Below are 25,801 nucleotides of genomic sequence, written 5' to 3'. Positions count from 1 at the left end.
GATACATTTTGATCAACTAATGATCAAATGTTAATTGTCACGTCCTTCAGGAAGGGCCAGACAGCTGAAGACAGCTTGGCTGTCGAAACGTTGGATATTACATTTTTGCATCTGAGCTCCTAGAGTGTGTGGCTCTCCTTAATTTTCAAACCTTTCTTCGGGCTCAACAGGGCAGAGCCATGTGTCTCATGCTGGGTACATAATGGCCCATAAAAACGTTGATTTTGGTATGAACGGTTTAAATTATATGTTATTCATTTAAAAAAATGTTACTCACCTGAAAACATAATATTCATGGCAAAGATGCGCACTCTATCCAACTCTATGTCAGGGACCAAGAAGCTGATGCAGATGGCGTCCTTCCTCAACAACACATTTACATGCTTGACAACCAACAATGTAATACAATATTATAATAACTGTCTACTGTACCGTGGAATACAGTTTAACCCTTGTGTGGTCTTAAGGGTAAAAAAATTACCCGCCACTATGTTTAACAGCAGAGAAAACCCACTAAATATTGTTTAGACTTGAAATTTGATCACTTTTCCAAGAGTGACCCCAACATTAGAAAAAGTGAAACATCGTCTTTGTTGATATTTCCATGGAAGCTGTACACCTTCAGGGTACAAAGACTGTCTTAGGGTCATTTTTGACCCGGCAGTTATAAACTCATTTACACACACACACACACACACACACACACACACACACACACACACACACACACACACACACACACACACACACACACACACACACACACACACACACACACACACACACACACACACACACACACACACACACACACACACACACACACACACACACACACACACACAATGAGAAATTGAGATGATGTGTGCTACTGATTGAACAACCAGCAGCTCCTGAAGAGGAAGACCACCATGGTTGGCACAGTTAGAAAGAACAAGCCTGAGCTCCCGCCTGCACTCCTCGCAACAAGGGGGAGAGAGGCCTTCTCATCAAAGTTTGCCTTCACCCCCACTCTAGTTTCTTACCTCCCAAGAGGAACAATAATGTGGTCCTCCTGAGCACACTGCACAAAACGGCTGAGATCAGTGATCGTGAGGACAGGAAGCCAGCCTTCATCCTGGACTACAACCATAACAAAGAAGTCATGTAAAACCTGGACAAGGTGATTGGAGCTTACAGCTGCAGGAGGATGACTTCCCGCTGGCCCCTGGTCATCGTCCATAAAATCATTGATGTGTCCTCAAACAATGCCTTCTTGATTTGGAACAAGATCAATCCTACCTGGATACCTGATAAGCGGAACAAGAGGAGCGTGTTCCTGGAGCAGCTGGGAAAGGCACTTGTAACCCCACACATCCAAAGGGAGCACCTCCCCTGCATGGCAGCCTCTGTAGCGCTTACGAAAGCTGTTCAGGGGGCTGAATCTTGTCCTGATCCACCTGAGGCTGCAGCTGGGGCAGGCAAGAGGAGGAGAATCCAATTCTGCCCCCCAAAGAAGGACTGTAAAACAAATACTATGTGCTGCACATGTGAGAAATACATCTGCAAAGTCCATGCACACACTTGCGTACTGTCCTACACATTTGCTAATTAGAGTTGATTGATTTATGTTATTCACGTTTTTGTTTTGTATCTATTATCTTATTTTATTCTTATTTATTGTTGTTTATACACCTTGTGGGTGGGGGCAATGGTTAAAACAAATGGGAGAAGACTAGCATGTTGAATTCCTCATTGTACAATACAATGCTTTCAAAACTACTTTCTGCATATTTCTGCTACTTTCTTAGGCTATACAAGTGCTATCTCTTGCTATTAAAAAATTACACCTTTATCAATAACAATAATAAACCTCTACTTTAGTAAAGAAAACAATTCGTACAGGTGTGTTGTCATAGAAACAAGTGGTGTCCACTGTTTAAATGCAGCCTTTCTGCATTGTGAAGAGGGAAAACCCACATATTCACAAAGTTTGTGATGAATGTTAAGACAGAATGTTGACTTCAAAAAGGTTCATGCTTTTGTCATTTTTCGAGTTAGAGACAGTAAAGAAAGGCAGGCTGAGCTGTAGTATTTACAAACACATTTAAATGTGCATCTATTGTCTTAAACTCTGAGCTTCTTTACAACATGATGCTTATAATGGATTGACACTCAAACCACACTGTAAAAACTGAAAAGGTAAACATGTAATTAATGTATTTAAAATAGGCAATAATGAATAATTTGATGATAAAACAAGTGATATCATGACACTGAACCATAAAGTATTACCTAACATAAAATCTTAGTAACAAGCCATTGAGTAATAATGTCTGACAGCAATACAAAGCAAATGATTAAAACACATAATTAGCAACTTAGTCTAAGAGACAAAAATATTGAAAAGCTGTTATCAACAATATCCGTATTAGTCACTGAAAAGTAGGACGATTAATAATGGTAAAATCCCATAGAAAAACATCAGCAACATGTTCTAAAACATCTGGAAATGGAAAATTCCCAAGGAAAAAGAGCAGAAGCCAAATCCATCCCATGTATCATCAATATACATAACAGAGCTCAACAGTTTAAAGTCCTAAACACTAGTTAGTTACCTCTGGTTCATTCAGCCATTCCTGTGGGGAAAAGTAATGGGGAAATAATAGGGTTTTGGGATGAATGCCAAAAATAAGGTCAGAGGTTAAAACATCATATATCTTTTTTTAAATTATTATTATTGTTTACTTTTATTTAATAAATACATTCTTACCACAATTTTGTCCTTAAAACTGCATTGTTGGTTAAGGGCTTGTAACTAAGCATTTCACTGTAAGGTGTTGCTCTCGGCTCATGTGACAAATACATTTGATTTGATCATATTGTTTGTTCTATGAGATAATGTCAGTCAGTTAAGATGACCTTTATGAATTACACACACAGATATATAGTTTGACTGTAGCTTAGACCTGCATTGTTTTATGTACTGTTTGGTGAGGTTACTTGTCATTAAGTATTTCAATATAATTTTTATAAATATGACAAATAAACCAAACTCTGAACCTATCAAATTAAAATGCGGGATCCTTAGGCAGATATGCATCTTGGTATTACTGGTATACTCTACTGATAAATGTTTAATCAAATAAAACGTTCAGCCTTTTAGATCATAATAAATAAGACAGGGGACCTGATCCTAGATCAGCACTCTGGGACGCTTTATGACTCCAGACCGTAATGTAACAGCTAAAACACAGCTCAAAACAAAATGTTAAATTATACATTAAGACCAGTACATTAGAAACTCTCAGTTTTAGACGGTTTCATTCCGGAACCTATTTGGACAGATTCAGTAGCTCTTGTGGCGTGAACAATTATTTTATTTAGCACACAATATGAGTCTCCACACACCTAGACCTAGGCTATTGATGGACTCAAGACAAGGTCGTTTTCATTTACCTCAGATTCTCAGTTTGTCAGTGTCAAAGTATCCTGTCATTTCCATCATGTGTGCATTATTATGGTGCTTTCAAGACAACTTGGGATCTCAGAAAAAAAACGAGGTCAAATAAAATCATGACATCGGTGATCTTCAGGTAGGAAAGTTGGAGCTCCAGAAAAGGCCTGAGTTCCAGACTTGGAATTCAGAGTTGGATGACCGTTCAACATCAATTTGCTCAGTAGGTGCTAATGTTTCCCCCCAGAGTTCCCAGCTGTCTTGAATGCACTGAAGTCGGAAGTTGAAGATTTCCCAGTTCCGAATTCCGAAATTATGACAAAGATTTCAGTCATGTAAAAAGGATGTAGAATTGCTTGAAATGCGTTTATAAAAGTCAAACATTTTCCCGGATCCAAGGCCACAAAATGTTTACCCATGTGTGCAACTTCTTTACTGCCTCTACTTTACTGCTCTATCAAATTTAAATCACATTTTATAAGTCACATGTGCCGAATACAACAGTGAAATGCTTACTTACAAGCCCCAAACCAACAGCGCAGTTTAAAAAAATACAGATAAGAATAAGTAAAGTAACAAGTAATTAAAAAAGAACAATATATACAGGGGGTGCCGGTACAGAGTCAATGTGCGGGGGCACCGGTTAGGTGAGGTAATATGTACATGTAGGTAGAGTTAATTAAAGTGAGTATAAATAGATGACAGAGAGTGACAATGGAGAGGGGGGACAATGCAAATAATCTGGGTAGCAGAGGGGTGAACAGGGGTCCCTGTGGAGTACAGCGTGGTGGACTGAGCACACACTGGGGGCGGCCCTGAAGTCTAGGATCCAGTGCAGGTGTTTTGTTGAGGATCCAGCTTATTGATGAGCTTTGGATGGTGTAGAATGCTTAGTCAATGAATAGCATTCTCACATACCACCAGGTGGGGGGCAGTGTGGAGTGCAATAGAAATGGCATAATCTGTGGATCTGTTGGGGTGGTATTGCACATTGGAATGGGTCTAGAGTTTCTAATGGTTTTGATGTGAGCCATGACCAGCCTTTCAAAGCACTTCATGGATATAGACGTGAGTGCTACGGGACGGTGTTAAATTGCACAGTGATACCATCTGTTGGTAAATGTTCATTACTGCAACTCTTGTGTTTTACCGGGCTGCTTGAGATACCCGGATGCGTTGTGATGTACTGAACAAGACTGGTTACTCGCATCAATGCCTCTGTCTCGTCATTTAACATTCAAACAGCCTCCTTCCTCTTTAGCGTTCGGTACAACTGAATGTATGCATCTTATAAATAGTTTTAAAATACAAACGTTACATGTCCGAACTCAGAATCAAATGTGCTCACCAAAATAACATGGTCGCTGTGGTATAACTTTTATTTTGATTAGCGATTTTCTGTATTTATTCGATTTCAGATGTGTCCATTATTTGGGAGATCGTTCTTCGTACAAAGCATGTAAACGATTTTAATGGAATTGTTATATGAATCAAATTATCCACAATAATCGCGTTACTGTGTGGATGTAACCGCACTCAATGTTATTGTTTTTCCTTGATTGACACTAAAGTGAATTCAAACAATCCAATCAGAGAACCAAACATGCAAATCTTTACTGCTCACCCCGCCCGTATTTTATAACCGACCAATCAGAGAGGGAGTGGGCGGAGTCAGGGATACCAGTGGCGGATTCAAACGGAAGATGGCAGCGGATAAAGATTCTAATAAAAATACACAAAACAGAAGGTAAAATAACATTTAAACATTATGTATACAGAATAAACAATGCACGCACGTAAATAGACTGTGGAGTTGTCGTGATACTGGCATTTGAATTTGGCTTGCTAGTTTGTCTGACATGCATGTTGTTTTTCAGTGACAGTGAAAGCTAATTGAGCTAGCTAACGTTATTTAGCTACTGTAGCTCTGACAATCAAGTGACGTGTTGTGGCAAAATACCATTTCTGTGCATCACACAGCTACTCTGAACAACAATACGGTGCAGGGCATTTATTTCTGCGCTGTCGCTGAATTACAGCAACACTCCATAGTTAGCTAGCTAGTAGTCGCAAATATAGAGACCACTGCAGTGAGCTGTCATTGGTCGACTTCGTTTTGGATGGTCCGGTGAGCGGGGTTTGTTGATTTTAGACCATTGGTCCTGAAGTGAAATCTCCACTCACCTGAGGCACCAGCCCATGCAAAAACAACTCTCCACCATTATGCCAAGTCAAGCTGCTCTGAATTGCCAGTGAGTGTGTACTTGTGTGAAAAGGGTGTCTTCAGCTCATTGATCTTCAGACCTGGACCCAAAGTAAAACTCTAGCATGCATAAAAGTTGGTTTTCTCCTGTCTGTCCAACCACTAACCCATTCATCGACGCTAACTACATTTAGCGCCTATGAACGATGGCATTCTCTGGCCGGAGGAGAAACATAATGAACGTAGCTTTCATTTTCAAAAAACAAAAAGTCCATTACTACACCTTTTTATAGGGTCACGGTTCACACAAGATTATACAGTGGGGCAAAAAAGTATTTAGTCAGCCACCAATTGTGCAAGTTCTCCCACTTAAAAAGATGAGAGGCCTGTAATTTTCATCATAGGTACACTTCAACTATGACAGACAAAATGAGAAAAAAAATCCAGAAAATCACATTGTAGGATTTTTAATTAATTTGCAAATTATGGTGGAAAATAAGTATTTGGTCAATAACAAAAGTTTATCTCAATACTTTGTTATATACCCTTTGTTGGCAATGACAGAGGTCAAATGTTTTCTGTAAGTCTTCACAAGGTTTTCACACACTGTTGCTGGTATTTTGGCCCATTCCTCCATGCAGATCTCCTCTGGAGCAGTGATGTTTTGGGGCTGTTGCTGGGCAACACGGACTTTCAACTCCCTCCAAAGATTTTCTATGGGGTTGAGATCTGGAGACTGGCTAGGCCACTCCAGGACCTTGAAATGCTTCTTATGAAGCCACTCCTTCGTTGCCCGGGCAGTGAGTTTGGGATCATTGTCATGCTGAAAGACCCAGCCACGTTTCATCTTCAATGCCCTTGCTGATGGTAGGCTTTGTTACTTTGGTCCCAGCTCTCTGCAGGTCATTCACTAGGTCCCCCAGTGTGGTTCTGGGATTTTTGCTCACCGTTCTTGTGATCATGTTGACCCCACGGGTTGAGGTCTTGCGTGGAGCCCCAGATCGAGGGAGATTATCAGTGGTCTTGTATGTCTTCCATTTCCTAATAATTTCTCCCACTGTTGATTTCTTCAAACCAAGCTGCTTACCTATTGCAGGTTCAGTCTTCCTATCCTGGTGCAGGTCTACAATTTTGTTTCTGGTGTCCTTTGACAGCTCTTTGGTCTTGGCCATAGTGGAGTTTGGAGTGTGACTGTTTGAGGTTGTGGACAGGTGTCTTTTATACTGATAACAAGTTCAAACAGGTGCCATTAATACAGGTAATGAGTGGAGGACAGAGGAAAATACTTTTGGCTGCAACTGTTAAAACAGTCTACAGTAAGTGAAATGATGTTGATGTGATATGAAAGTAGAGGGCTTTATGTTTCTAGAACTGTACCGCAATTGAGAACCAATTCACATTTAGATGGAGTATTTTGCTGTTTCGGCTGCCAGAGCCAATTCGCCTCTCAACAAAACATGTAAGGTCCTTGGACTATAGTAACGTTAGTCTCCTTTAGTCCATTATTGGGCTAGCCAACCACCACACCATCATCATACGTGTGTAAGAGGGAGAGCGAGAGTTGGTGTGTGTGAGAGAGTCAGTGTAAAGATAAAGTGGTTGTTTAAAGATTTGATCTTCAACATCTGTGTGTGTTCCATCAGGGGTACGGTGTGTAACGTGGTGATCAGCCAGGATGCAGGGGGAACTTGGGGAGGCGGTGGGGTTGGTGGCCGCCCGCCCGTCATCTTCAACCCAGACTTCTTTGTGGAGAAGCTACGTCACGAGAGACCTGAGGTGTTTCAAGAGCTGGTGCTTAGCAACATCAGCCGCCTCATCGACCTTCCCGGTGCTGAGTTCTCTCTGCTGTTAGGGGACGAGGGAGGGCCCAAGACACCCACAGGGGCCGGAGGGGGATTCTTCCGCTCCTTCAACTTCCTCAAACGTAAAGGTGAGAGAACTGCCATGAAGATCAACCAAGAGTGTCTTCACCTGGGGTGTGTTTAGCAGGATGTAGTGTAGAACAAACATGCATGACTGAAATGTAGAAGAAGGTATCACGATGGCTTTACTCATGGAATTTTGATCTGCAACGTTTGGCGACTGAACGTGGCCCTGGGTGGCAATAATGTTGAATAATAATATAAATGTACAGCAATCAGATTCTCGTCCTTTGGCCGTTGTCATCTTCACAGATAAGGAAGTGGTGTTTGGGACTCCTCTGACAGAGGGAGGCATCGCCCAGATTTACCAGCTCATCGAATACCTCAGCAAGAGTGAGTTGATCATGTTGTTACAGTTCCCATCTGAGGCATGATTCCTGAATGTAATTCTCTCTTCTTTGTCCTGGCATTACAGTAGGAGGCACTCTTTCCTCTGGTCTAAAAAAGATCCCAATGCCCCAGGGCAGTGATTGGGGACACTACCCTGTGTAGGGTGTCGTCTTTCGGATGTGACGTTAAACGGGTGTACTGGCTCTCTCTGAGGTCATTAAAGATCCCATGGCACTTATCGTAAGAGTAGGGGTGTTAACCTTGGTGTCCTGGCTAAATTCCCAATCTGGCCCTCGAACCATCACGGTCACCTAATAATCCCCAGTTTACGATTGGCTCATTCATCCCCCTCCTCTCCCCTGTAACTATTCCCCAGGTCGTTGCTGTAAATGAGAACGTGTTCTCAGTCGACTTACCTGGTAAAATAACAGATAAATCTTATTTTTTATATATTTTTCAGCCTTATAAACTCTATGCAAAGGAGATGTGTTGCGCTGCATGAGGCAAATGGTGGTCACACCAGATACTGACTGGTTTTCTGATTTTACACCCGTACATTTTTTAAGATATCTGTGACCAACCGATACATATCTATTCTCATTCATGTGAAATCCATAGATCAGGGCCTGATGAATTCATTTTTGACTCGTTTCCTTATATGAACTGTAACTCAGTAAAAATCTTTGAAATGGTTTCATGTTGTCTTTATATTTTATTTCAGTGTACATACTTTATATCTGGTTTAAGTTTGCACTGAAAACATTTTACCAACCCTAAAATAATTTCCATTAAAAATATATATAATAAAATCATATTTTTGAGTGCCGGGAATTAAGTATCAGCGGTGACCCGCCGCTGCTAAATGACTATTGGAGAAACACTGCTGATTGATTCACTACATATTTGATTTATTGATTGATTCATTGATTGATCAGACTTACATGTTAAGGGCCTGTTCAGGGTGCTAGGTGGTTTATTGACTGTTTGATTGATTGATGATCAGACCTGCAGGTAGAGGGTCTGTTCAGGGTGCTAGGTGGTTTATTGATTGTTTGATTGATTGCTGATCAGACCTGCAGGTAGAGGGTCTGTTCAGGGTGCTAGGTGGTTTATTGACTGTTTGATTGATTGATGATCAGACCTGCAGGTAGAGGGTCTGTTCAGGGTGCTAGGTGGTTTATTGATTGTTTGATTGATTGCTGATCAGACCTGCAGGTAGAGGGTCTGTTCAGGGTGCTAGGTGGTTTATTGACTGTTTGATTGATTGCTGATCAGACCTGCAGGTAGAGGGTCTGTTCAGGGTGCTAGGTGGTTTATTGATTGTTTGATTGATTGCTGATCAGACCTGCAGGTAGAGGGTCTGTTCAGGGTGCTAGGTGGTTTATTGACTGTTTGATTGATTGATGATCAGACCTGCAGGTAGAGGGTCTGTTCAGGGTGCTAGGTGGTTTATTGATTGTTTGATTGATTGCTGATCAGACCTGCAGGTAGAGGGTCTGTTCAGGGTGCTAGGTGGTTTATTGATTGTTTGATTGATTGCTGATCAGACCTGCAGGTAGAGGGTCTGTTCAGGGTGCTAGGTGGTTTATTGATTGTTTGATTGATTGCTGATCAGACCTGCAGGTAGAGGGTCTGTTCAGGGTGCTAGGTGGTTTATTGACTGTTTGATTGATTGCTGATCAGACCTGCAGGTAGAGGGTCTGTTCAGGGTGCTAGGTGGTTTATTGACTGTTTGATTGATTGATGATCAGACCTGCAGGTAGAGGGTCTGTTCAGGGTGCCAGGTAACAGTGTGCGGCAGCAGGCCCTGAAGGAGCAGCTGAACAGTGGCGCAGACATCGACCTGGAGGCAGGGGGCTTCCACCCCAACGACGTGGCCACCCTCCTCAAGACCTTCCTGGGAGAGCTACCTGAACCCCTCCTCACGCACCAACACTTCCATGCTCACCTCAAAATAGCAGGTACCCCTGTCTGAGGCCCTCCTCACTCTCTCTCCTGTAGCATTTTTTAGTTTTCAAAAACCCACAAAAAAATCACCCTGGCGCTCAAAAATAAGTGGCATTGATGTTCACCTGTACCCCATGAGACCCATACTGAAGTGTCTTGTGTTCTGTCTCTGTCCCATCTTCCCCTCTTCTCTCTCCCGCTATTCCCCCAGACATGACTCTGTTTGATGAAAAAGGCAACAAGACGTCAGTACCTGATAAGGAGCGTCAGATTGAGGCCTTACAGCTCCTCTTCCTGCTGCTGCCCCAGGCCAACCGCAGCCTCCTCAAACTGATCCTGGACCTGCTCTACCACACCGCCAAGCAGCAGGACAAGAACAAAATGTCCGCCTTCAACCTCGCCCTCATGTTTGCCCCCCACGTCGTGTGGCCCAGAGATGTATGTACTGTAACTCAAATCAAATGTGTTTTATAAAGCCCGTCTTTATATCGGCAGTTGACACAAAGTGCCTTACAGATACCCAGCATAAAACCTCAGAGAAAGCAATGCCGAGGCAGAAGCACAGGTCTGAAGCTGGACTGTGCCCATGATCATTTATCATGTGGATCAGAGTTTCCCAAACTCTGTCCTGAGGCTTGTTGTCCTAGCACTGCACAGCTGATTTAGATCATCACAGCTTGACCATGACTTCCTTATTTCAATCAGCTGTGTAGTGCATAATACCTAAGTATTCAGACCCTTTGCTATGAGAGTTGAAATTGAGCTCAGGTGCATCCTGTTTCCATTGATCATCCTTGAGATGTTTCTACAACTTGATTGGAGTCCACCTGTGGTAAATTCAATCGATTGGACATGATTTGGAAAGGCACACACCTGTCTATATAAGGTCCCACAGTTGACTGTGCATGTCAGAGCAAAAAACAAGCCATGAGGTTAAAGGAATTGTCTGTAGAGCTCTGAGAGGCACAGAGCTGGGCAGGGTACCAGGTTCCAACAAAAACACAGTAGTCTTCATCATTCTTAAATGGAATAATTTTGGAAACACCAAGACTCATGACCAAACTGAGCAGTCAGGGGGGGGGGGGGTTATTGGTCAGGGAAGTGACCAAGAACCCAATGGTCACTCTGACAGAGCTCCAGAGTTCTTCTGTGGAGATGGGATGACCTTCCAGAAGGACAACCATCTCTCGCTTGCAGTTTTCCAAAAGGCACCTAAAGACTCAGACCATGAGAAACAAGATTCTCTGGTCTGATGAAACCAAGATTAAACTATTTGACCTGAATGCCAAGTGTCATGTCTGGAGGAAACCTGGCACCATCCCTACGATGAATGGTGGTGGCAGCATCATGTTGTGGGGATGTTTTTCAGTGGCAGGGACTGGGAGACTAGTCGGGATCGAGGGAAAGATGAACAGAGCAAAGTACAGAGAGATCCTTGATGAAAACCTGCTCCAGAGCACTCAGGACCTCAGACTGGGGCAAAGGTTCACCTTCCAACAGGACAATGACCCTAAGCACACAGCCACGACAAAGCAGGAGTGGCTTTGGGACAAGTCTCTGAATGTCCTTGAGTGGCCCAGGCTTGAACCCGATCAAACATCACTGGAGAGAACTGAAAATAGCTGTTTAGTGATGCTCCCCATCCAACCTTACAGAGCTTGAGAGGATTTGCATGAAGACTGGGAGAAAATTCATTACATTTACATTTAAGTCATTTAGCAGACGCTCTTATCCAGAGCGACTTACAAATTGGTGCATTCACCTTATGACATCCAGTGGAACAGTCACTTTACAATAGTGCATCTAAATCTTAAAGGGGGAGGTGAGAAGGATTACTTATCCTATCCTAGGTATTCCTTAAAGAGGTGGGGTTTCAGGTGTCTCCGGAAGGTGGTGATTGACTCCGCTGTCCTGGCGTCGTGAGGGAGTTTGTTCCACCATTGGGGGGCCAGAGCAGCGAACAGTTTTGACTGGGCTGAGCGGGAACTGTACTTCCTCAGTGGTATGGAGGCGAGCAGGCCAGAGGTGGATGAACGCAGTGCCCTTGTTTGGGTGTAGGGCCTGATCAGAGCCTGGAGGTACTGAGGTGCCGTTCCCCTCACAGCTCCGTAGGCAAGCACCATGGTCTTGTAGCGGATGCGAGCTTCAACTGGAAGCCAGTGGAGAGAGCGGAGGAGCGGGGTGACGTGAGAGAACTTGGGAAGGTTGAACACCAGACGGGCTTAATAGTTCTATTAAACTATTCTAAACTATTAAACTGTTCTATTATACTAAATTCCCAAATACAGCCGTGCCAAGAATACTTATGTAAATGTGATATTTCTAGGAGGGGTTTATTTACACATTTCCCAAGATTTCTAAAAGCTTGTTTTTTTCTTAGGCATTAATTTATTTCTGTATTTATTTTTAATAAGGCTGTCGTGTATTTTATTTTGTTGAAAAGGTCAAGGGGTCTGAATACTTTCCGAATGCACCGTATGTAAGTACTGTACACTGTTAAGGCTATACTGTCCTGTAGTCATGACGATTGATTCACTTGGCTTGCCTAGTAGAACCTCAGACATACACACTGGCCCAGAAATGTGTTCTGTGCTCAGTGTTCTGTTCGGGTAACAGTCTATCATCACAATGCACTGTGTTATGAATTGTAGGATCAGGAATGTGATAAAATACAAATGCATTCAATTTAGATGTGAATAGAAATAATTAGGTGGGTGGTTATATGTGTCTTATTTCACACATGTAGTGTTACATTAGAATTATGTATTTTTTTGCATACCCCCCGAGACCCTCGGAGAGTGGGGTCACGACCAGGGTCTGCCATTATCAACGGCCACCCTGGAGCAATTAGGGCTAAGTGCTTTACTCAAGGCACATCAACACATTTTTCACATTGTCGACTCTGGGATTTCAACAAGGGACTTTTCAGTTACTGGTCCAACGTTCTAACCACCAGGCTGCCTCCCCCCTCTAACCACCAGGCTGCCTCCCCCTCTAACCACCAGGCTGCCTCCCCCTCTAACCACTAGGCTGCCTCCCCCCTCTAACCACTAGGCTGCCCTCTGACTGATTGATTTTCATTCTTCTACAGTAATTTGTGTGTGTTTCATCCAGATGGTGGCCAGTGACCTCCAGGAGAATCTGAAGAAGCTTAACAACGGCATGGCCTTCCTCATCAAACACTCCCAGAAACTATTCAGGGTCAGAGAGACTAACTTCACACTCTTGGCCAGTTTCCCAACCCAGAATAAGCCTAGTCCAGAGGGGGACTTTCTATAAAGCAGGATCAAATAGTTAGCCAGCTAATTTGCCTAAATATTCTGTTAACTTTTTATTTTTTTGAAAGATAATCTTGAAATGAACATGGTCTAATTGATTTGACAAACAAAAACGCATATCTAAGTTTAGCTTTTCTTTCTTTTTTTAAAACTAGAAAGTCTGTAGTTATTTCTGGTTGCTTTTCAAAGTTCGCTGGGTAACTCATTAATCCTGCTTTGTACTATGCCACACTGGGCTAAAACACTCCATTGAGAATAACTCATTCTATTGGCTTCAACTGTGTCTGGGAAACCGGCCCAGTTGTCAGTGTTATTTTATAAGGTCTGGGGAACATGGGCTACAATAAAGTAATGATTTGTGTCAAGCACAGAGGAGAAACAGAATCATTATGTTTAGTGTGTTGTGATGGATACTTAGTGTGTGTGTCTCCACTCAGGCTCCTATGTACATGAGGGAGCATGCCAGAATGCACTTCACAGGATCTAAGACCCTGCAGACCAAGGTTAGTAGTAGGACTCTTTCACCTGCTGGGTTTACATCATCTATACCATTAAAGGATTTTGCTCTTCTCTCAAACAAAGGACCATATTAGATCAAACAAGGCAAGTATTCATGAAGAGTCTCAAAGCAGGAGTGCTGATCGAGGTTCAGATCCTCCCCCTTTCCATTCATTATAATCTGCAAGGCCAAACTGATCCTAGATCAGCACTCCTCTGAGATGCTTTATGAATACAGGCCCTGTATAGGTGTAAGCATCCCAGTTTACCAGAAGGCTAGGTGGAGCTTTTGCCCAACTTGTTTACACCTTTCAGATCTACCAGGGCCTATTATAAGTGTCTAGGTGCTAGAAATGTCTAGCTGGGGTTTGGACTTGTCTAGCTGGGGTTTGGACTTGTCTAGCTGCGGTTTGGACTTGTCTAGCTGCGGTTTGGACTTGTCTAGCTGCGGTTTGGACTTGTCTAGCTGCGGTTTGGACTTGTCTAGCTGGGGTTTGGACTTGTCTAGCTGGGGTTTGGACTTGTCTAGCTGCGGTTTGGACTTGTCTAGCTGGGGTTTGGACTTGTCTAGCTGCGGTTTGGACTTGTCTAGCTGCGGTTTGGACTTGTCTAGCTGCGGTTTGGACTTGTCTAGTTGCGGTTTGGACTTGTCTAGCTGGGGTTTGGACATGTCTAGCTGGGGTTATGGACTTGTCTAGCTGGGGTTAAGGACTTGTCTAGCTGCGGTTTGGACTCGTCTAGCTGGGGTTTGGACTCGTCTAGCTGGGGTTTGGACTCGTCTAGCTGGGGTTTGGACTCGTCTAGCTACGGTTTGGACTCGTCTAGCTGCGGTTTGGACTCGTCTAGCTGGGGTTTGGACATGTCTAGCTGGGGTTTGGACATGTCTAGCTGGGGTTTGGACATGTCTAGCTGCGGTTTGGACTTGTCTAGCTGCGGTTTGGACTTGTCTAGCTGCGGTTTGGACTTGTCTAGCTGCGGTTTGGACTTGTCTAGCTGGGGTTTGGACTTGTCTAGCTGGGGTTTGGACTTGTCTAGCTGGGGTTTGGACTTGTCTAGCTGGGGTTTGGACTTGTCTAGCTGGGGTTTGGACTTGTCTAGCTGGGGTTTGGACTCGTCTAGCTGGGGTTTGGACTCGTCTAGCTGGGGTTAAGGACTCGTCTAGCTGGGGTTAAGGACTCGTCTAGCTGGGGTTTGGACTCGTCTAGCTGGGGTTTGGACTCGTCTAGCTGGGGTTTGGACTCGTCTAGCTGGGGTTTGGACTCGTCTAGCTGGGGTTTGGACTCGTCTAGCTGGGGTTTGGACTCGTCTAGCTGGGGTTTGGACTCGTCTAGCTGGGGTTTGGACTCGTCTAGCTGGGGTTTGGACTCGTCTAGCTGGGGTTTGGACTCGTCTAGCTGGGGTTTGGACTCGTCTAGCTGGGGTTTGGACTCGTCTAGCTGGGGTTTGGACTCGTCTAGCTGCGGTTTGGACTCGTCTAGCTGCGGTTTGGACTTGTCTAGCTGGGGTTTGGACTTATCTAGCTGGGGTTAAGGACTTGTCTAGCTGGGGTTAAGGACTTGTCTAGCTGCAGTTTGTACTACTTTATATAGGGAATATGGTGGCGTTTGGTATGTATCCATAGACTCATGTTGTGATGGAAACTAATAGCTCCTTTCTCACCCCCCTCCCTCAGGATGATATGGACCTGTTATCTGTGACTGGTTTCCCTGCCCCTGTTCCCTGGAAGAGGTGTTGTGCTGACCCGTCTCAGTACCTGTCCCCCTCCTCGTCGTCCCAGGGCCAGCAGCACCACACAGAGGAGTCCCTGAAGGAGCTGTTCAGACACGTCCATGACAACATGCCCAACTCTGCCAAGAAGAAGAAACTCCTACGACAGGTACTCACTGCAGGACTGCTTCTTAATATTCTCTGTCCTCGTCTCCATATTCCATACGAGGCAGATTTCACATTTCATGTAGATTAGAATGACTGTCTAAATCCCAGTATCCTGTCTCTTCATCCTACATCTCTTTCTCCTCCTCCTGCAGCTTGCTAAACAGACCACCCCGGCCTGGCCCCAGGGACACCCATCAACAACTATCAGCCCCCCCCGGCCCAGAGCAAGAAACACCCCCGCTCCCGCTCCTTCGGTGGATTCATCAAGGTGTCATTGTGTTTATGTGTACTTCACTTACAAGTGTAATATCCAATCAACATACTTTGATGTATTTTGTAAATGTGTTACTTTGTATCCAACTTAGTATGTTGTAGTCACCATCTGCTACATCATAACTGTTCTGTCTATTGTATATGAGGATCTTTAAGGACAATTCCTCCCCTTTTCAACCTCCTATTCATTATGCCAAGCACCACCAGTGAAAACGGGCATTTCTACGTTCTATAGATTAAAAAGTTATCTATGACATTATCACAAAAAAATAAATCCTGGTAAAGTGAAGGTTAAATAACTGTTCTGTCAACTATCCTACCCTCCTGATCAAATGAACCAATGAAAACAGAGGAGACATAAGGGGGACCAACAGGCGTTGGAGAGGCGGGGTAGACAGATCTCCCCGGAGATGGTTGCTGCGGCGATGGGACGGCTGGGAAAGGAGAACGTCGTCCTGCAGTCGGTGAGCGACATTGACAGACAAGGAGACCACACAAACACACTCCCTTGTCCACAGATTCCTTGTTTTTTTCTAGATGTTCATGTGTGTGTGTGTGTGTGTGTGCGCGTCTCCAGGGGAACAGTCCGGTGACAGTGAATAATAGTACTCCAGTCGGGGTCAAGGCCTCTGACAGCATGGCCCTCAATAGAGAGAGGGGACTCAAACTATCAAAGGTATGATGCTTTTGGATTGATAACATGGCAATTCCCACTTTTTCTATAGACATTTACATGTGTTTTGCGTATGTTGTATGTCTTTCCTGATACACTTCAATGTCATCATTCAACATTACAATACAGCCACATCTTGTGAACTTTGTCTATTTTGTCTCATTCATATTCTTTCTCTTTTTTTTCTTGATCCTCCGTCTCCCTCCAGGACTCTCCATCCATCTCCAGAATGTGTTGGTCTCCCTCCCTAGAAACGTCCATGTAGAGGATTGGTACTAGCAACACTGGACTTGGGTTTTTTTTTTGTCATTTTTTTCTTCTTTCATCAAGTAAAATATATTGTACATTTCTAAATCTGTGACGAATACAACATTAGTCCCCAGCCAGACATGGGTTGCATCCCAATAATCTCTTCTTTCTCCTGAAGTGTGCACTTGTTCACTTCCCTCAATGTGTTTGAAAGGAAATGACTGGAATACCCATATGGAAACTCCTTCTAGCCCATGCCTACACAATCCAAGACTTTTACATTGTGTGGGGAGTAGTGAATGAGTGCACACTTCAGGGGGAGAGATTTGGGACGTAACCCAGGAAAGTACAAGACCAACTCTGTTAAGTGTGGAGGCAGGGACAGGAGGGAGCTTTCTTTGGTCTGTTTGGGGTCTGAGTGCCACTCATAACTTGAAACAGTTTTGTTAGACACTTTTACAGTTGTCCACTAACTGAGCCTACATGGATACTGTTACAGTTGACCACTAGCTGAGCCTACATAGATACCTTCACAGTTGACCACTAGCTGAGCCTACATAGATACTTTTACAGTTGATCGCTAGCTGAGCCTACATAGATACTTTTACAGTTGCCCACTAGCTGAGCCTACATAGATACTTTTACAGTTGTCCACTAACTGAGCCTACATAGATACTTTTACAGTTGACCACTAGCTGAGCCTACATAGATACTTTTACAGTTGTTACAGTTAACTGAGCCTACCTTTTACAGTTGACCTAGCTGAGCCTACATAGATACTTTTTTACAGTTGACCAGTTGACTAGCTGAGCCTTTTACATAGCTGAGCCTACATAGATACTTTTACAGTTGACCACTAGCTGAGCCTACATAGATACTTTTACAGTTGACCACTAGCTGAGCCTACATAGATACTTTTACAGTTGCCCACTAACTGAGCCTACATAGATACTTTTACAGTTGACCGCTAGCTGAGCCTACATAGATACTTTTACAGTTGACCACTAGCTGAGCCTACATAGATACTTTTACAGTTGACCACTAGCTGAGCCTACATAGATACTTTTACAGTTGACCACTAGCTGAGCCTACATAGATACTTTTACAGTTGACCACTAGCTGAGCCTACATAGATACTTTTACAGTTGACCACTAGCTGAGCCTACATAGATACTTTTACAGTTGCCCACTAACTGAGCCTACATAGATACTTTTACAGTTGACCACTAGCTGAGCCTACATAGATACTTTTACATAGATACTTTTGACCACTAGCTGAGCCTACATAGATACTTTTACAGTTGCCCACTAGCTGAGCCTACATAGATACTTTTACAGTTGACCACTACTGAGCCTTAGATACTTTTACAGTTGACCACTAGCTAGATACTTTTACAGACCCTACATAGATACTTTTACAGTTGACCACTAGCTGAGCCTACATAGATACTTTTACAGTTGACCACTAGCTGAGCCTACATAGATACTTTTACAGTTGACCACTAGCTGAGCCTACATAGATACTTTTACAGTTGACCACTAGCTGAGCCTACATAGATACTTTTACAGTTGACCACTAGCTGAGCCTACATAGATACATTTTACAGTTGCCCACTAACTACATAGATACTTTTACAGTTGCCCACTAACTGAGCCTACATAGATACTTTTACAGTTGACCACTAGCTGAGCCTACATAGATACTTTTACAGTTGACCACTAGCTGAGCCTACATAGATACTTTTACAGTTGATCGCCAGCTGAGCCTACATAGATACTTTTACAGTTGACCGCTAGCTGAGCCTACATAGATACTTTTACAGTTGACCGCTAGCTGAGCCTACATAGATACTTTTACAGTTGACCACTAGCTGAGCCTACCATAGATACTTTTACAGTTACTAGCTGAGCCTACATAGATACTTTTACAGTTGACCACTAGCTGAGCCTACATAGATACTTTTACAGTTGACCACTAGCTGAGCCTACATAGATACTTTTACAGTTGACTACTAGCTGAGCTAGTGAGCCTACATAGATACTTTTACAGTTGACCACTAGCTGAGCCTACATAGATACTTTTACAGTTGACCGCTAGCTGAGCCTACATAGATACTTTTACAGTTGACCGCTAGCTGAGCCTACATAGATACTTTTACAGTTGACCGCTAGCTGAGCCTACATAGATACTTTTACAGTTGACCGCTAGCTGAGCCTACATAGATACTTTTACAGTTGACCGCTAGCTGAGCCTACATGAATACTTTTACAGTTGACCGCTAGCTGAGCCTACATAGATACTTTTACAGTTGACCACTAGCTGAGCCTACATGAATACTTTTACCGTTGACCGCTAGCTGAGCCTACATGAATACTTTTACTGTTGACCGCTAGCTGAGCCTACATGACCGCTAGCTAGCTGAGCCTATATTGTACTATATGTAAGTATCTTGTTTGTGTTTTCTGAATCTGGTGTTTGTACTACTCATCTGAAAATGTGGTTCTAATTGTACTAATATTTTAAGTCCCAAATGGTTGCCCTACACACAGCACACTGATGGGATGATTATATCCTCCTACAAAATGCTGATTAGCACCAGTCACATTCGTCTGGGGCCTGTTCCAAAAAGTTTGATCAATGAGTTAGCCAGCAAACTGACCCAAAATGCTTGAAATGGTTTGAAATGACTCAACAGCAACAACAACAGAAACGACTATTATACAAATGTAGATGATTTTAATCAACCAGGAAATCAAGAGAAATGAGGCAAAGGCTGTTAATCAAAGTTAGCTGTCTGATGTATTAACCCTGCTTTCTGGAATACCCCACAGCTCTTATGGTGTCTAAAGGCCAGTGGGTTTACTGATACTGTCTGTTAGCTCAAATGACGCCCCCGTTCCCTATATAGTGGACTATTGGCCAAAAGTAGTGCACTACACTTTATAGTAGTGCATGTGGTGGTGTTGGAGAAACACTGGCTCTGGGTTTTCTTGAATCTATATCATACAAATACAGGTCGATACATATTGGATGATGATGAACAAATACGAGCTGAACAAACCAACCTTTCTGTAATGGTATTCGTGTTTGGGAGAGATGTAGGTAGGGCTTCATTTTGGGACGACTTTCTTTTTATTGTCTGAGATTTGTATATTAACTGATTGAACTCCTCAATGTGTACAATGTCATATTTCACCTGCCTGGTTTGGCCTTTTGAGGTTTGATAGTACAATGATGTGATTATAATTGTATTTATTTTAACTGGAATGGGATTTGGGTGGATATTGGTTGGGACGCTAACGTTGTTGAAAGATTTTCTGGAAGTCTGAGATGGTTTTTGCTTTGTTGGAGAGGGACATTTGTAGTGACGGTGTCGATAGAGGATTCTCTTACAGTACCTTCAGTGTTGCCCAGTCTGATACAAGTCTTCTTTATTGAGCGTGGATTGGGACATTTTGTTCTGGGTCATGTTCATTAGGCACCAAATAGAACAGGACGGATTCAAACTGGGAGGGACGACCTGGACTTTGTCCAATAAGGAACCCTTATTTTCACTTTCCGTTGCAGAATGTTTTGAAAAGATTTTGTAGTGTACCCTAATGAACATGACATGACGTTGGTTTTAATGGGACTGTTTTTTTTTTTAGAGGACGTGTTAATGGGGAATGTGTGAGAATGGGTTTGTGGTAAGTTTTAAAGAGATGGGTGTGTTTTTCTACACATGAAATGAAAGACACTAGAAGCTGGTGCTGAGGTTATCAAGATGGATGAGTTTTTTTTACTCTTGTTATTTTATCTGTGCTGGTCAAGTAGCCCGACCTATTTTACATGTTAGTTTGTCCCCGCTTTTCTCTCTGTTACCTGGAGGTTTTCAGACAATCAAGGCCCAACACATTTTTACGTGTCATTTTGAAAAGCTGAAAGGTCATCTGGCCATTAGTGGTTGATACACACTGAGTCTTGCTATTTTGCGATCATCTTTATGATGTGAGTCAGTTCTAGATTACATGATACAACATGTGGGCATTATCTTTTAATCTCCCTTATTATTTTTGTGTTAACGTGTGTATGCTGAAAGCCTTTGGTTTTGTCAGCCAATGTTGACCATGGTCTTAAATGTTGACACATCAACTGTACAGTACTACTTGTTTATTTTTGTTCATTTTCATTCTGCCCTGTTGTCTGTGTCCCAAATGGAACCCTATTCCCTATATAGTGCACTACTTTAGAACAGGGCCCTATTCCCTGTACAGCGCACTACTTTAGACCAGGGCCCTCTTCCCTATATAGTGCACTACTTTAGAACAGGGCCCTATTCCCTGTACAGCGCACTACTTTGGACCAGGACCCTCTTCCCTATATAGTGCACTACTTTGGAGCAGAGCTCTGTGCCCTGGTCAGAAGTAGTGCACTACATAGGGTGCAATTTGAGACGCAGGCATGGAGTTACATTAATGTCTACTAAAATAAACATAGTATACTGTAATCTCACATTGCTGCCTAGATTTCCTACCATGCATCTTCCTCTGTTCATATAAACCTGTTACCAGTCAGTGCCTTTTAATGTAAGGACATTTTAGCCTACCTGCCTACACCTGTTGTGTTTTTGTTGTGTAAAATAAGATGTTTGTTTTTATTACCCTGTCAAATAGATGCATTGATTTACTACTGGTGCTATGGATTAAAACTGTTTTTCTACATGTGGAAAGTCTCACTGCAGAACATAATGTTACATACACTGCTGCACCTTTCTTAAACGTCCACTAGGTGGCATCCCGAGTCATTGACGAAGGAAGCTGTGTGGTGCTAAGGCATAGACCGAAACGTGTACCCAGGGGGGGACCCAGGACCGAGTTTGGGAAACCCTGCTATAGACCACTACATACTTATTGAGTGTGTTATGTATGCACTTTAAATGCAGTCTACTCTTAAATAGGCCGTTTTTGAAAGAATATGAAGTATGATTTCACCTGCCCAGCTGTCACGGAAGTCAGGTGTCCATTGCCTTGTCTGTTTAGAACGCACATGCAATTGAAGGAGTAATTTATAGCAGATTGAGCCTATATTCTTGATATTTTGTAGTATAGGCCTATCCTGTTCTTGTTTGGGGTAGGTTAATATCAGAAGCAATTCATATTCCAGGGAACCACCTCCTTATGTATGTAATTATCTCATAACGGTCTATAATGTAAACATTGGCTGTGATATTCATAGTCCTGATGATTTTCCGCAGACGCCCCGCGCGTATTTGACTACCGCAGGCGCGCGGTGCCATTGATATTGCCATTTTCGTAATTGTTCATTGTAGAAATTGAGCGCTTTTTCTTAATTCCAACCTGTCTCTTCGATTCACCGTTAACTCTGCCGAGCGAAGCGGAAACGCAGTAAGATTGAACCTAGCGCACATCAAGGCTCTCTGCGCGCTCTACCTTGCGCCCCTTGGCGTCCCATCTGCTCCCCTTCCAGCGCGCGATCAATTCAGACGCGCCTCTCATGAAATGAAAAGCGACCCACCGGCGTCCCCGTGCACTCAGAAACCTAATTTTGTATTAGGAGCTCAAACGGGGGTCCTTCCCGCGCATGTAAACATCGAGGTTCTCTCTTTGTTGTCGGTCTGGGTGCAGTGACTCATTCTATTCATCATGCACAATAGAGCCGCTGTGGCGCGTTTTCCCCGTGGCCAGTTTGTATTCGATAAAGTTTACTGTGTTTGTTTTGCGTGTGAGAGGAGAGTAGCCTTGTGAAATCAAACACAATACAGACCATGGGATGGACTAAGATAATAGAGAAAAAGACAGAATCATGTATGTAATATTGAATTCTAGAGGGTTTGGTATCTGGTAGTTATATACACACTAAATTAAAAACCTGTCCCCTCGTTTGAATTTCAAAGACTCATGATCCTTATTATGAATTAAAAGCAGGCTCTTTGTCCAGCAGGGAGCATCCATTGGTGCCAGTCAAAAGAAGCCGACCACTTTCCAATCCTGCAATACAGTAACTAAATACAGTAATACAAATCATTTATACAGTTAACTACATGAAACGTTTATCGAAGCCACCATTCCATGGTAGAGGAAAAATAGAGATAATTGAGAGAGTAGGATATCCCCCTCTACATCCAGGCCCATGCAGCCTCGGGCTGTGTTCTCCCCCAGGGGAGGAGACCAAAAGCGGGCAGCACAGGAAGGGAGAGCGGCTACTGTCACTGGAAGTGGCTCTCACTACTACTGCTGCTGCCAGGAGAGAAAGAATGGATGTGAGTTCACACAGGGTTCTGGGAGGTGTGTTCCTGTGTGTGTGTGGCTTGGGGGGTGTTGTGTGGGAGGAGTCTCTCAGCTATTATTTGTAGAACCTTTTGATGGATGATTGCTGAGAGAGAGGGAGGGTGAGAGTCCTTGTTTTTGGTCGTTCACTGTTCCCTCTTCTACAGGCAGAGAGCACAATGAGTCAATGAAAGCTGAAGGGAAGAGGAGTACTGTACAGCAGAGAGGAGAGAGAGAGAGAGGGAGCACAACCAAGAAGACGAGAGCACGAGAGAGATAGAAAGAAGGAAAGCTTTTTGGACAGAGGTCTAAACCAGATAATAAAGAGAACGTCTGGTTTTAAAGCCAGGCTGGGATGAAGTAACAGTGACCGGTCATCTGAGGATTGACTACTTCACCTCTTTCTTTCTACAAGGTGGTTTTCTGATCTTCCCTTTTCCATTAGGAACATTTGGACCATATTCAACTCTCCACTCGGTCTCTGGTCAGGGGATCTTACTAGCCGCAGTAACCCAGGTCTCTGGTCAGGGGATCTTACTAGCCGCAGTAACCCAGGTCTCTGGTCAGGGGATCTTACTAGCCGCAGTAACCCAGGTCTCTGGTCAGGGGATCTTACTAGCCGCAGTAACCCAGGTCTCTGGTCAGGGGATCTTGCTAGCCGCAGTAACCCAGGTCTCTGGAGCCCTGAGTGGGGTTGAGGTAGAGGAGCCTTGTCTCTGGTTGCTGGTGCTTTGGGGCTGGAGGAGAGGATGGACATGCCAAGGAGATCCATGGCTGGAGCCGGGTCAGGGGGCTGTGGAGCCAGGCTAGACCACGTTGGGGTGGCCCGGGCTGGGCTGTGGCTGCTGCTGTGGGGGTGCCTGCTGGGGGCTGGCGGGGTGGAGGCATGCCCTTCTCTGTGTACCTGTGTGGGAGCCACGGTGGACTGCCACGGCCTGGGGGTCCGGAACATCCCCAAGAATATCCCCAGGAGCACAGAGAGACTGTGAGTACTGGTGGGGTGTGTGTGTTCCTGTTTATGAGCGTGTCGTAGTGTGTGTAACAAACTATCAATGTGACTTATTGCCTGTGTGTGTGTGGGTTCCTGTGTGGCATATCATGTCATGGTGTATGCCAGTCTGGTTAACTTCAAACACACTCAGCTCAGGGTTGTATCAATACCAGTGCCTTTCCACTTGACCCCTTGTCCCTTATATAGTCAGCATCCCAAATTGCACTCTATTCCCTATTTAGTGCACTACTTTTGACCAGACTCTCTCTATAGTCTACAACACCAGTAATATCCAACTAGAGACTCTCTCTATAGTCTACAACACCAGTAATATCCAGCTAGAGACTCTCTCTACTATAGTCTACTACACCAGTAATATCCAGCTAGAGACTCTCTACTATAGTCTACAACACCAGTAATATCCAGCTAGAGACTCTCTCTACTATAGTCTACAACACCAGTAATATCCAGCTAGAGACTCTCTACTATAGTCTACAACACCAGTAATATCCAGCTAGAGACTCTCTACTATAGTCTACAACACCAGTAATATCCAGCTAGAGACTCTCTACTATAGTCTACAACACCAGTAATATCCAGCTAGAGACTCTCTACTATAGTCTACAACACCAGTAATATCCAGCTAGAGACTCTCTACTATAGTCTACAACACCAGTAATATCCAACTAGAGACTCTCTACTATAGTCTACTACACCAGTAATATCCAGCTAGAGACTCTCTACTATAGTCTACAACACCAGTAATATCCAGCTAGAGTCACCCCATGTACTGTGCAGTTAGTCAACCCTTGTGCAGGGGTTCTCCGACCTCTCCTTAGGGACCCCCAAGTCGTTCCTTGTTTTTTAAAATCTATTCCAGAGCACCACTGATTCAACTAATCATCAGACCGTCGACTAGGTAAACCAGGTGAGATAGTTCAGGGCTACAACAGAGGGGTGAAACGTCTGAGGGTCCGTGAGGAGAGGTTGGAGAACCACTGCCCTAGTGCACTTACTCAATGCCCACCAATCACACTAGCTGAACACACAGTCAGTACTTTCTTAGCCACGATAGGGCTCAAACAGGCTCATTCTCTCTCTCTCTCACTCACACTCTGTCTCTCTGTGTCACTCTCACTCACTCTCTGTCTCTCTGTGTCACTCTCACTCACACTCTGTCTCTCTGTGTCACTCTCACTCACTCTCTGTCTCTCTGTGTCACTCTCACTCACTCTCTGTCTCTCTGTGTCACTCTCACTCACTCTCTGTCTCTCTGTGTCACTCTCACTCACACTCTGTCTCTCTGTGTCACTCTCACTCACACTCTGTCTCTCTGTGTCTCACTGTCTCTGTCTCTCTGTGTCACTCTCACTCACTACTCTGTCTCTCTGTGTCACTCTCACTCACTCTCTGTCTCTCTGTGTCACTCTCACTCACTCTCTGTCTCTCTGTGTCACTCTCACTCTGTCACTCTCTGTCTGTCTCTCTGTGTCACTCTCACTCACACTCTGTCTCTCTGTGTCACTCTCACTCACTCTCTGTCTCTCTGTGTCACTCTCACTCACTCTCTGTCTCTCTGTGTCACTCTCTCTCACTCACTCTCTGTCTCTCTGTGTCACTCTCACTCACACTCTGTCTCTCTGTGTCACTCTCACTCACTCTCTGTCTCTCTGTGTCACTCTCACTCACTCTCTGTCTCTCTGTGTCACTCTCACTCACTCTCTGTCTCTCTGTGTCACTCTCACTCACTCTCTGTCTCTCTGTGTCACTCTCACTCACTCTCTGTCTCTCTGTGTCACTCTCACTCACTCTCTGTCTCTCTGTGTCACTCTCTCACTCACTCTCTGTCTCTCTGTGTC

At 43.9% G+C, this 25,801-nt stretch overlaps 2 protein-coding genes and 1 long non-coding RNA gene across 3 annotated transcripts in view; 2 read left to right on the top strand and 1 right to left on the bottom strand.

The window, feature by feature from the left end:
* Positions 1–5,068: 5,068 nt before the first annotated feature.
* arhgap19 (Rho GTPase activating protein 19) lies at positions 5,069–17,253 on the top strand. Its single transcript, XM_052528043.1, has 12 exons — positions 5,069–5,183; positions 7,283–7,569; positions 7,814–7,894; positions 9,643–9,852; positions 10,050–10,276; positions 12,953–13,039; positions 13,554–13,619; positions 15,287–15,490; positions 15,642–15,757; positions 16,113–16,226; positions 16,340–16,438; positions 16,644–17,253. Exons 1-11 carry the CDS (start codon positions 5,140–5,142, stop codon positions 16,353–16,355), a joined length of 1,452 nt encoding a protein of 483 aa, XP_052384003.1. The 5' UTR covers positions 5,069–5,139; the 3' UTR covers positions 16,356–16,438; positions 16,644–17,253.
* Positions 17,063–17,699, bottom strand: LOC127932422 (uncharacterized). The gene is made up of 3 exons (XR_008145228.1): positions 17,504–17,699; positions 17,287–17,375; positions 17,063–17,212 (listed from the first exon to the last, which is right to left on the bottom strand). It is a non-coding gene; the product is annotated as an uncharacterized LOC127932422 (long non-coding RNA).
* A 5,370-nt stretch (positions 17,700–23,069) lies between these two features.
* Positions 23,070–25,801, top strand: part of slit1b (slit homolog 1b (Drosophila)) — a 191,193-nt gene continuing 188,461 nt past the window's right edge. The window contains exon 1 of the mRNA XM_052526092.1: positions 23,070–23,936. Coding sequence (XP_052382052.1) covers positions 23,701–23,936 — 236 coding nt within the window. The 5' untranslated portion in view covers positions 23,070–23,700. The remainder of the gene's footprint in view (positions 23,937–25,801) is intronic.

The sequence above is a fragment of the Oncorhynchus keta genome, chromosome 10 (genome assembly GCF_023373465.1).
Source record: "Oncorhynchus keta strain PuntledgeMale-10-30-2019 chromosome 10, Oket_V2, whole genome shotgun sequence".
Lineage (NCBI taxonomy): Eukaryota > Metazoa > Chordata > Actinopteri > Salmoniformes > Salmonidae > Oncorhynchus > Oncorhynchus keta.
Note: the sequence above shows the minus strand (reverse complement) of the source record. Positions and strands in the feature narration are given on the sequence as shown.

Coding starts and splice junctions, on each gene's coding strand:
- arhgap19 (XM_052528043.1), top strand. CDS start 5,140: ATGGCAGCGGATAAAGATTCTAATAAAAATACACAAAACAGAAG. Junction 10,277..12,952: donor ACGTCGTGTGGCCCAGAGAT/GTATGTACTGTA, acceptor TGTTTCATCCAG/ATGGTGGCCAGTGACCTCCA. Junction 15,491..15,641: donor AGAAGAAACTCCTACGACAG/GTACTCACTGCA, acceptor CTCCTCCTGCAG/CTTGCTAAACAGACCACCCC.